An 11,464-nucleotide genomic window follows, 5' to 3' on the forward strand; every position below is an offset into this window, starting at 1 on the left:
CATCACGATTAGTAATACAAATCCCACAGCATTTACAGAAGTACTCCCGAGCCGTTTGATTTCTGTAATTCTAAAGCAACGCACATATCCAAATTCATCTAAAAAAACCATTAAAATACATTGCAAAAAGTACACTTTTTTAATGAGTGTCCCATTAGCATGACATAGTTTTTAGTTCCCATGTCTCAGTATCGCTTGATCCTCCGGGGGTTGAAGAGGTTAAAGACGCCATAGTATTCGATTGTAAAAGAAGTTTCAGAAACGCAGGGAGACATGGCCAGTATTTTTTCCGCCCCCCACTTCCTTCCATAGGCGTGTGTGACCTGTTGCTACTGTGAGATAGTAGGGGGGGAGTGGCGCTGCAATAGGCTGCTGAGAGCTCAACGCGCCGGCCTCTCTGCTAACCACGCCTCTTTTAATGCAAAACCTAGCGGAGGACTCCCGGCCTTGAGAGGGGAGCCGCGCTCTGATTGGCCGCTAGAAACCCATTTATTCCCTGACAGCCCCCATCACATGGATGGTTGTCTATTAACTTGTTTCAAAAAAGTAGCAGGGCTTGTCAAACGCGCGGGGATGAAAAGTACTTTGCGGGCTGTCTGAGAGGAAAACGGAGCGAGCCTGAGAGTTTGGAAGCTGCACCCACAGCCCGTGCTTTGTGACAGGGGAGAGAACACACGCTCTCCGTGCCCATATTTCCGTGTTTTTTTTGTTTTTCTTTTAATTCTTATTTTCTTGGCTGAAAAAGGTTTTCCACAAAAGCTGCGTGAATGTACAATATGATGGAAACCGAGCTCAAGCCTCCTGCCCCCCAGCAGAATTCGGGGAGCACGGGGAACTCCAATTCTGCTTCCAACAACCAGAAGAACAGCCCGGACCGAGTCAAGAGACCCATGAACGCCTTCATGGTATGGTCCAGGGGGCAGAGGAGGAAGATGGCCCAGGAGAACCCCAAAATGCACAACTCGGAGATCAGCAAGCGGCTGGGGGCCGAGTGGAAGCTGCTGTCCGAGGCTGAGAAGAGACCCTTCATCGACGAGGCCAAGAGGCTCCGAGCTCTGCACATGAAGGAGCATCCGGATTATAAATACAGGCCGAGGAGGAAAACCAAAACTCTTATGAAGAAGGATAAGTACACTCTGCCAGGGGGCTTGCTGGCTCCTGGGGGCAACAGCATGAGTTCTGGGGTAGGAGTCGGGGCGAGCCTGGGAGCTGGTGTCAACCAGAGGATGGACAGTTATGCCCACATGAACGGCTGGACCAATGGGGGGTATGGCATGATGCAAGAACAGATCGGTTACCCGCAACACCCGGGGCTGAACGCGCACAATGCGGCGCAAATGCAGCCCATGCACCGCTACGATGTCAGCGCCCTCCAGTACAACTCCATGACCAGCTCCCAGACGTACATGAACGGCTCCCCCACCTACAGCATGTCCTACTCCCAGCAAGGAGCCCCAGGCATGACTCTAGGGTCCATGGGCTCCGTGGTAAAGTCAGAGTCCAGCTCCAGCCCGCCTGTAGTCACCTCTTCTTCCCACTCACGGGCTCCATGTCAGGCTGGAGACCTTCGGGACATGATTAGCATGTACCTACCTGGGGCAGAAGTACCAGAGCCATCTGCCCAAAGCAGACTTCACATGTCTCAGCATTATCAGAGCGCGTCGGTACCAGGCACAGCCATCAATGGCACCCTCCCTCTATCACACATGTGAAACAAAATTACAAAAAAAGCAAACAAAAAAACTTTTAGAGTTTGGACTTCTTTTTTTGTTTTTATTTTGGACTATTTTTGTACAGAGAGAGAAAAAAACGGGGAGGGAGGGGAAAAATAAGAACTTGTATAGAACCAGAAAAAAAGGAAATTACACAAAAAATTAAAGAGTTCTAGGTAGGAACTTTGAAGAAACCTTTACCAATAATATTTAGAGCTAGCCTCAAAAGTGAAGAAAATGTTTTATTATTAGCCAGCAACTTTTGTACAGTATTTATCACGTTAAACATGGCACTCTACATGCCCATTGTTTGCCAATCTTTTTTAAAGTATTTAGGTCAAGACAGCCTGGAATTAGAAAATGCTGCGAAATTGGGGGACTTTTTTTGTTTAAAATTTGGACATTTTAGTTTAGTTTTTAATTGTACAAAAAAAGACAAAAATACAGGACGATTGCTTACAACAACAAAAAAATATTTAGTTTTTTTAATTTTTAAAAAGGGTAAAAAAAAATCTACTCATTGTTAAAATCTAAAATGACTCCAAAAATGTTAATTTATAATTCGCTGTTTTAAAATATTCTCATCCTGTTCAGATAAAAAAAGAGCGATATGAAAACTACTGTGTTTGAAATATTTTCTTATGGTTTGTAAAAATTCTGTAAATTTATTGTGCTGATATTTTAAGTTTTTTCTTCTTTTTCTTTTCAGTAGATGTATTTTAAAATTCTCGGCTCTGTATTATAACAATCAGTTTGCCGAAAGTCCGTGTATATATATATGAACTAATACCACCATATAACAGAAACAATTTCAATTTTAAGTTTTTACACCATTATGCACAGTTTGAGATAAATAAATTTTTGAAATATGGAATCTGAAATCACATTGAGTCTTTGATTTATTTATAGAACTGATAACAAATTCTAAAGAAAGAAAATGTATTAATTGTATTATTTAGCAAGATATCCTTGGCACTAAGGTATTTAACCCTTTCTTCCTCTTGTGTTTAAAGTAGATCATTTCATGTTTAATTTTTAAATTAACAATTTGATGCAAATACTGCATGCTCTATAAGATACAATGTAACTATGCCGCATCTTATAATGTGTCCCCACATACTCTTACTTTCTTAGCTTAATGGATACATTTTAATAATAGAGTAATTTTAATGTTTTTACAATGATCATTGGGGATGACAAGGAGCCAGCATAATGAGACCTGCATCTCTATACAAGGTAAATGCTGCTTTGACATTTGGTGATAAAGTGGATGAGTGCAATGCAGCCATCAAGCAACCTTCTACTGTGTGTTGTCAATGTAGAAGAACAAACCTTATCTGTATTGCAAACAAATTGCACCTATTACAGCTGTTTAACCCTATTTCTAAATTGCCAGTGGGGTCCAAAACTGGATCATATCTCCAGCTGATAACAAGCAAATAAAGAAGCCTCTCCTGGGCCAAATTACAGAGGAAATCTCCAAGTTCAGAGGTAGAGTTTTATTTTTATTTAAAGTTATATAATTATGCTTTCTGATCTGTGGCAAATGGCTTAACCATGTTTCTTTTTTAAGGCATGACATATCAAAAAGCAAGGCCAAGTGTGCTCACTGTAAATCTAATGTGAAGCACACATCAAGTTTCCAGCTAAAATTCCCATTATGCTCAGTTAACCTAGTATTGACTGAGGATAGTGAGAGTTGTAGACCAAAGCAGATAGAATATTACCTATAGCTTTTAAATGAACGAAAAGACTTGTTAAACCACCCAACCAACCCAACTGTTCTTTGCACTTTAAAAGACAGACTTTCACTGAATTAATGTATGGAGTGTTTATTAGGGGATCTGATCTGCTCTTTTAATATTGATTTGTAATCACAAGCTGACATAGAAACCAATATTCTTAATAATCTCTTTAAGTGGACAGGTGGTTATGTCTTGAAAAATGCCGGGTCCTTATAGTGACTTTTATTTAATGTTTATTGAATAAAAAATATACCTTATTTTGTGATAACTTGTTTGAGCAAAGGGAGTTATTTGGCTAGTATTTCTGGCACTGAAATATAAAGCTCTGTGCCTCTTTATATGACCTGAAATATTAAGATGCATTGCAGGCCTCTGTTGCAGCAAGGGTATCTTATAGGATTTTTGGTTAATGTTTATATTAGTTGTGGTAAAATGCATTTAACTTTAAAATAAGTGAACTGCACCCATAGTTTTTGTTAATTTCGTGACTTTTATGAAATTTTAATAAAATACTTTAACCCATGTTCTCCTATTTGAATCAGATAATTTATGGAAATATAATTATTGCAGTGTAGAATCATTTTAATCAGCAAAGTCACCTTGTGTTTTAGTAGGGGAAGGTCATCAGTCTAAACATCCTTGAGATTTATTTCTCTGTATTTTTAAATATATATTTCAGTGGTTTCGATAATTATTTCAGTAATAATGTAATTCACAGTAATTAATGCACCTGTTCTAGAATTTCTTATTGACGCGAATTGGTGGGACTCACTTGATAGGTTATTGAAATATATTTAAATTTGGTGACTTTCTTTTTTTGTGGTTTTTTAATATTCCATAACAGTATAACTCTAGTAGTGAGAAGGCTAGTACCAAAATTGGTGACTGCAGAATCAACGCATAAAATATAAGACAAATTATGTTTTAATTATACATATTTGAAATATTGAACTATATGTGTATGTATATATGTGCTTGTCTGTATGTATGTGCGTATATATATATATATATATATATATACGCACATACATAGATACATAATGAGAAGAGATGTTTTCTGGCTTTTCGCCTCAATCTCTGAGTGAATATCCCTGGCATGGTATCCCTGTTTGCTTGCAGCAATGTTTAAATAACCTTACAGAGTGTTTAAAGGAATCCAAGGATACGATTACAGTTTCCCTTGCGAGTTTTACAAGGTTTTTAAGAGTGGTAAAATATGTTGCTGCACGAAAGAGAGTAGATTAGCAGTCTGGCTTGCCAAGGCAGAATAGCTAGTAATACATACAGTCTCAAGGGACACAAGCTCACATTAACAGCTAAATGAATATTTGACAAGGGCTCACTCTGATGCATTATTACTGCAAACGCGTCCCTACTGGACTTCCAAAAGGGCCATAGGGCATCGGCGCAATTCATTATTTATACCGTTTCTTGCCGTACGGCTGTCTGCAACAACGGCCGTGTTTTACAGTCGGGGTTCTCCAGAATATGTAGAATGTTCTGCACAAAGTTAGTAACTCCTTGTATCTCTGATCTTTGTATATAAATCGTAATCAGGATATTAAGGTTAAATGGATTCATTCTGTAATAGGCTATGAGTTTATGGGCATGGTTTATATTCTGTAAATATCTATCTATCTATCTATCTATCTATCTATCTATCTATCTATCTATCTATCTATCTATCTATGTTTGGATAGGCTTCTTAAAACTATGATCACCTTCCGAAGTCATTCAGGTTTGACTGATTTTTGTGCTGAAACTGAATTGACAGTTTGTGAGCTGCCAGTTTTCTCACATTAAAATGTGATCATCGCCCTAGGGGGGAAAGCTGCTCCGCTTTGCCACAAAGTGATGCTCTCTGTTCTTTTACTGGGGGATTTAATCAATGGCCCCCAAATCCCAGCTAACTGCTGGCATACTAGATTTGATCACCCCCCTGTTCAATGCCTCTGATATTGTCTACAATTTCCATGAGTGAGGTCTTGACAAAGTGTATATATATAAGTATGTATGTATGTGTGTGTATATATATATATATATATATATATATATATATATATATATATATAAAATTAGTATAGATATCGATGCATATTGTATGTACATAGGCGTCGCCTTTATTGCAAGCAGTACAATGTACTTTGTTGTGGTAATTTTAGTCTTAATTATTGTATAGGGCCAGTGTAGGGTCTTGAGAAGCATCAAAGCACCTAAACACAACCAGGAATGTGGGTAATTTCGTTTTTGCTGTGTTTTACATATATACTATGTGGGGCTTAAAATGAAAATACGAAGAATAAAAACGTTTGAATACATGCAAATATTGAATTACAGGCGTATTTACATAGGTATATGCACATTTAAGAAAAAATATAAATATATATTTGCGTATATATATATATATATATTTGTGTATATATCTCTCTCTCTCTCTCTCTCTCTCTCTATATATATATATATATATAGAGAGAGAGAGAGAGAGAGAGAGAGAGAGAGAGATATACACACACATACACTCTAAAACAAAGAATTCATCTCATTCCCACTAATTGACGCATTCGCGTTATGTGTGCCTTTTTTGAAATGATTATTTTGCCAAGCATTTTACTGGGAATTTCTTTTGTGGGACATTTTCCTCAGAAGAAGGCCTGTGTTAAAAAGCGCACCTGCTTGCATGCATTTTTATTTACCTAGTACTGTCTGGAAGTTTTACTCTCATCAATCGGATCAGGCGATCCGTGAATAAAATATAAGTGAACGAACATTCTAGGACCCCAAGTATAAAGAAAGTGCCAGTTTTGGGTGACGTCAGCAGGTCCAGATGACTGCCTGTCTTTGGTGCTGCTGAAACAAACAAGAAAACCCACCACATATGCACACACATATGCCACCAATTCCTAATGGGGCCAAACTGGACACATTTAGTAAAACAAACACAAATAGTGATATAAACGAATTACGACTGACGACTTTCCCTCTAAATATAACTAGAATAAAGAATACTTTAAGCAATATATATATATTATATGTATGGGTTATAATTTATATACTTGCCGCAATTCATTAGCTTTGAACACAAATAGTAAATGTTTTCTTAAATGTTTTCTTTTCATTCGCAGGGTCTTGATGAACACTGTGCCCAATATTCAGATGTCTAATTTATGTGTGAATTGGGGTAGCAAAATAAAACCAATCCCCCCAAAAATCAAACAAGGGCTAGTTGATTTAGCTAAGATTGTTGCAATATTTGTATTCCATCGTAATGTTCGCTATTCTATACAGGGGGACAGAAACAGTAATATTTGCATTTAGTTTATGCAATATAGGACTTTCTTTTGCGTACTAAATGTATAATCTGGAAGGCTCTTAAATGTGTCATTCTGCATTCTCTTGGAATGATGGTTTTTTTAAGCTCTTACAAATTGCGAAATTGTCGAAGACAGAGAAATAATGAATGTATTGAAGGAAGCAGTATATTTCTCGGGAGACCCTTATCATCACGCAGCAGACTGACTGATCCCCCCCTGCTTTATGCTAATAACCCAAATGACGTCACTTAATTCTTGGGGAAATCAGTGTAGAAATTATTTTCGCGTAAATATTGTTCTTAGTGCTTGTGTTGCTATTTTCTATAACTTTCTATACAGATTATACAGATGTCGAAAAACCATGTTATATATATATATATATATATATATATATATATATATATATATATAAACACATACATACAGTATATGTGTTAAATTAATTTTAATTGATCATATGGTGGATTTGAAAAGTGATACACATATTATAGTCAGTATTGTATTACATTTTTATGGACAAATTAGTGTGAAAGTTGAGAGACTCCGTTTTCAATTCTTGCAGAAATTAGACACTGGTGACATTATATATGTCTTTCTTTCAAATTATTTAATTCCTTATTTAAGTATCCCAGTGGTAATTAATAGTATTTTTGCAACCGAACAGACCAAAACTTATTAATATATACAGATATAAGCCATGACTTTCATTGAACTTATTTTTGTCGCTTGCACATTTGATTTTTTCTTTTTTGTGTAGATTACTATACTTGGTCGTTTCTACCATTTTAAGCCCATTTTCGGTTGAAAATCAACAAGTATTATATCTACATAACGGGCCTTATTTCGTTTAACATTTTTTTTGGCAAAGCCCTCAGAGACAAGTTACAATGTCAATTAGTTTTATTGAGAAATCTGTTAAAAAATTGTAATTCTCCAATAATTATGTATAATAATACTTTTGATCATTAATAATTTGAACAATTATAATACATGTCCACATTTCTTTATTAATTTCTATAATACATATATTGCATTTATAATTTAGTAATCGAAAATCTGGCACACGCACTTGAGAATTAGATGGGTGTGTAAATGAAATACCAGTGTACATTAAATTCGTTTTATAGTTTTTATACATAATGTATAAGTCATTCTCACTGGAAACGGAGTCTGTCTTCTGTTCTGTGACCTGGCTCTTGTAATGGTCCCTAAATCTGAAATCACTTTATAGGTTTGACAAATTCAAGCCATAAATTATGTCTGGTAATCAGAAGGCAGTCCTTATGGTTTTGCTGTCAACTTGCATATGTTGGTAATTTTAAAATCTATATATCAATTTAGTATAAATAGGTTGAATTATTACCCTACTATACATTTTAATTGGTCGATTACTTAACCTTTTAGAGCTAGTACATGGGTAGGGTACATGCTCTGTGTTACTAATGATATCCCAAATGATCTGAAAATATATGAGCTGGACTCATTTCTAGCTGAAAAGCAGGAAGAAATGGGATGAATTGAGTGCTGTCAGAGATGCCTTCTATTTGAACAATCTTTTTTTTTCTGGTGAATACCAGTAGCTCAGTTATCTAGTGCAGGTGCAGTGGGGCTGGGGGATGGGATGGAAGAGAGGGGGGACTGTGTTTTCAGCCAAAAAAGCACATTCTCCACAATAGACCACACACTGCCAGCCAGCATGGCATCTACTCACACTGTCAGGGATTTTTTTTTCTCCAACCCTAGTTTTGGTTCACAAAGTTGCTATAAAGTAGCAACAGCAAGGGTTCTTTAATAAACATTTGTCACTTGTATGACAAACACAGAATCTGTCACAATTTCATAGGAAGCTGCATTTTCACTAATGCTTATATATCTATCTATGTTATTACATAGTTATAAGATATATATATATAACATATATACGTGTTCCGTTTTCTTTCCTTATCATACTCGTTCACCTGTTCTAAGCCAAGACCGTTAACCCCTTGTTTGCCTGAGCCCAGTAGGTAAGAGTGTTATGTCTGCCATTGTCGCTAGTATGCGGGCTTCATCTGTCTTCTCTCCGTTTAAAACTGCTGGGGACGGATTAGGGCTCTTTGGGTAGATTTGCTGGAGCATTGCGCTGCGAAAATTGCTTCTTGTTTGCTTGTTAAAAACCCATGTATCCGTAAAAAAAAAGTTTTATCTGAGAATAAATGGGAGCCACTTTTAGTTCACAATCAAACGATTGCATCCGTAGCGAAAATGACATTTTTTAATTGTTTTTGCAGAAGATTTTTTTTCTCTCTAATGATTTTTGTTTTATTGTATGAAAATCAGGATTATTTCGCATAAGATCTCCATACGAAATGTTCTGTTTTCTGTTACAGGTGGCATTCTTCATCTTCTCTGGTCCCTTAAATATACGGGGCATATTTTGGTACCTTGACTTTGGAGGGGAAAGTAATTTTAATTGCAAGCTTTGTCCAAGACTTCTGCCTGGAATAGGGGTTTATGCATCTATCCCTAAGGTATGCTTTCCATACATATAATATATAATAATATAATGAAAAAATCTTGTTACCATAGAAAATTTAACCCTAAATGTACAGTTGCCCAAATTCACGTAGCAGCTTTAATGTTGTATACAAAGCTAAGTACCAATTATCTTGGTATCAGAAGGGTGTGTATTGCAAGGGTTATCAGTCATTTTGTAAGGCTCTCTCATTATTATATTTTGGTTTATGCAACAAACTCATTCACTCTTCAATCAATGTCTGGAATATCAATTTTTTTTATAATTTGTCCAAATTATAGGTACACACCAAATCGGTCCTTCCCACCACAGTAAAAATGCTTGGGACCTCTACTATATATTAAATATTATGTACTAGTTCAAGTTGTATCCTGAAATAATTAAGTAAATATGAGTAGTCGACTTAACCCTTGCCGTGCCAGATTGGGGCATTGCTTACTCCGCTTGACTCTTTTAAGGTGTCTTCGGCCCCTACAACAGGGTCATCAGGGCTACTAATGGGAGTTAATATGATCATTATGGAAATATAATAGACGATAATTGGCCTATTTTTCTGAACAACAATGTATTGCACAATAGCTTTATTATTTAATAAATTCAGCCCTTTAGTTGAAAGGCCCCAACAGGGAAGACCTTTCTTTATAACTGGAGTTGAGAAAGAACAATAGCAATCTAATTGTGGATATTTCCTAAGATGACTTGGGGAAATGAACTGTTTATACTGGGAGAGACCCTCAGATGTGTGTTTTTTTTTGCCAATCTCTATTGCTCTCTCCTCCCAGTATACACAATGTGGGATTTATGGAAGATTGGGCTGCATTCAGCGCCTAGCAACACACTGGATGTTCTCAGAACAAATACACTCTTCATGGCTCCAGTTTAAATATCTCGGGCTTGGAAATGTGTACACATCAGCCCCCAGCAAGGGAAATGACCTATTCAATTTCTTAACAAGTGGACAATTCTCACTGCAGTACTGAAGATGTCAAAGAGATTCTTAAAAATGAAAGCAAGTTTTATTTATATTAGATTAGCATTCTTATAATCTATTATTATTGTTATTATTATTATTTATTTTGTGGTTGTTTTATATTTTGCGCTGCTTAATGATTAAATGATTAAGCACCCCTCTTGTATTATTTGGGAAAAGCCAGGACTTTAAAAAATTCCAGCTACCTTATATGTTGAGTGTGATGCTACACCCTTTCATCAGATCCAGTGCTTCTGGGATGAGATTCACACTGTGCTACCTGTTGGTGAACAAGTCACATAGGTGAGAGCCATTCAGAAGGGAACTTTCCCCCTATGTGCAGTTGTGAATAATGCTGATCCCTCTCCATGGCTCTGCTGCTTCACCCCAAGCGTGAAACAATGTCAGCTTTGATGCACTTTAAGCAGGGACAGCATGGGACTCCGATGATGTATGGCATTCTTCATCCTAGTGCATCGGATCCCCGGAGAAGCAGGAAGGAGGGAGGAGGGGGGGCAAGAGTAAATGCATAATAACACTGAGCATCTTTAACTCTCTGAGTGTTTTCTTCTACTTTGTTTCACTGTTTGCCTCCTATACAAAATATTTTAAAACAGACACACAATCCATTCGAGATCACTGATTGATTCGCGAAGATTATTGAATTTTTTTTTCCAATACAAGTCCAGTTTTCCGAATAAAAGTTTTTCCCTATTTTTCACTTGCTATGTAAAAATAATCATTCACTTATTTTTGCAGATGATTACTGATAATGAAAATTATTTGTAGATTTAAATTATTTACAATGCACTACTGAATGCCTAGCCTGCAATTATGCATATTAAGCACACTATTGCATTTTCACAACTAAAATATTCAGGAATACCTTGAAGGTATTATTTCCCAAAGAATTTGGGAATTTGAAAGAAATACCTGGGATGAAATAAAAATGCGAAACAAAATTAGTTACTTATATGCAGTTAAAAAGCAATACATATATGTGAAGTCTGCTCCAATTTACAGATAATGTACTAAATGTTTTACCTTAAAAAAACAAACAAACAAAAAACAAATAGCCTCGCATCCTTGGAAAGTAAATAGAGTCAAGTTCTATAGCATGAAATTCCCAGACCAGAAGAGTCAGTACCATCAATCCTTTAAGTAACTTACAATTAAATGCACATTTTTTTTTAAAAAAAATCCCAGCATTA

The 11,464-nt window shown here is 36.4% G+C and overlaps 1 protein-coding gene across 1 annotated transcript; it reads left to right on the forward strand.

Moving 5' to 3' along the window:
- The first annotated feature begins 764 nt into the window (after nt 1-764).
- On the forward strand, nt 765-1,712 carry LOC149300433 (transcription factor SOX-2). Its single transcript, XM_089485381.1, has one exon. It carries the CDS (start codon nt 768-770, stop codon nt 1,710-1,712), a length of 945 nt encoding a protein of 314 aa, XP_089341507.1. The 5' UTR covers nt 765-767.
- The last annotated feature ends 9,752 nt before the right edge of the window (nt 1,713-11,464 follow it).

Source organism: Sceloporus occidentalis, unplaced genomic scaffold (genome assembly GCF_023333645.1).
Source record: "Sceloporus occidentalis isolate IW3139 unplaced genomic scaffold, rSceOcc1.0.p SCAF_25, whole genome shotgun sequence".
In the NCBI taxonomy this organism is placed as follows: Eukaryota; Metazoa; Chordata; class Lepidosauria; order Squamata; family Phrynosomatidae; genus Sceloporus; species Sceloporus occidentalis.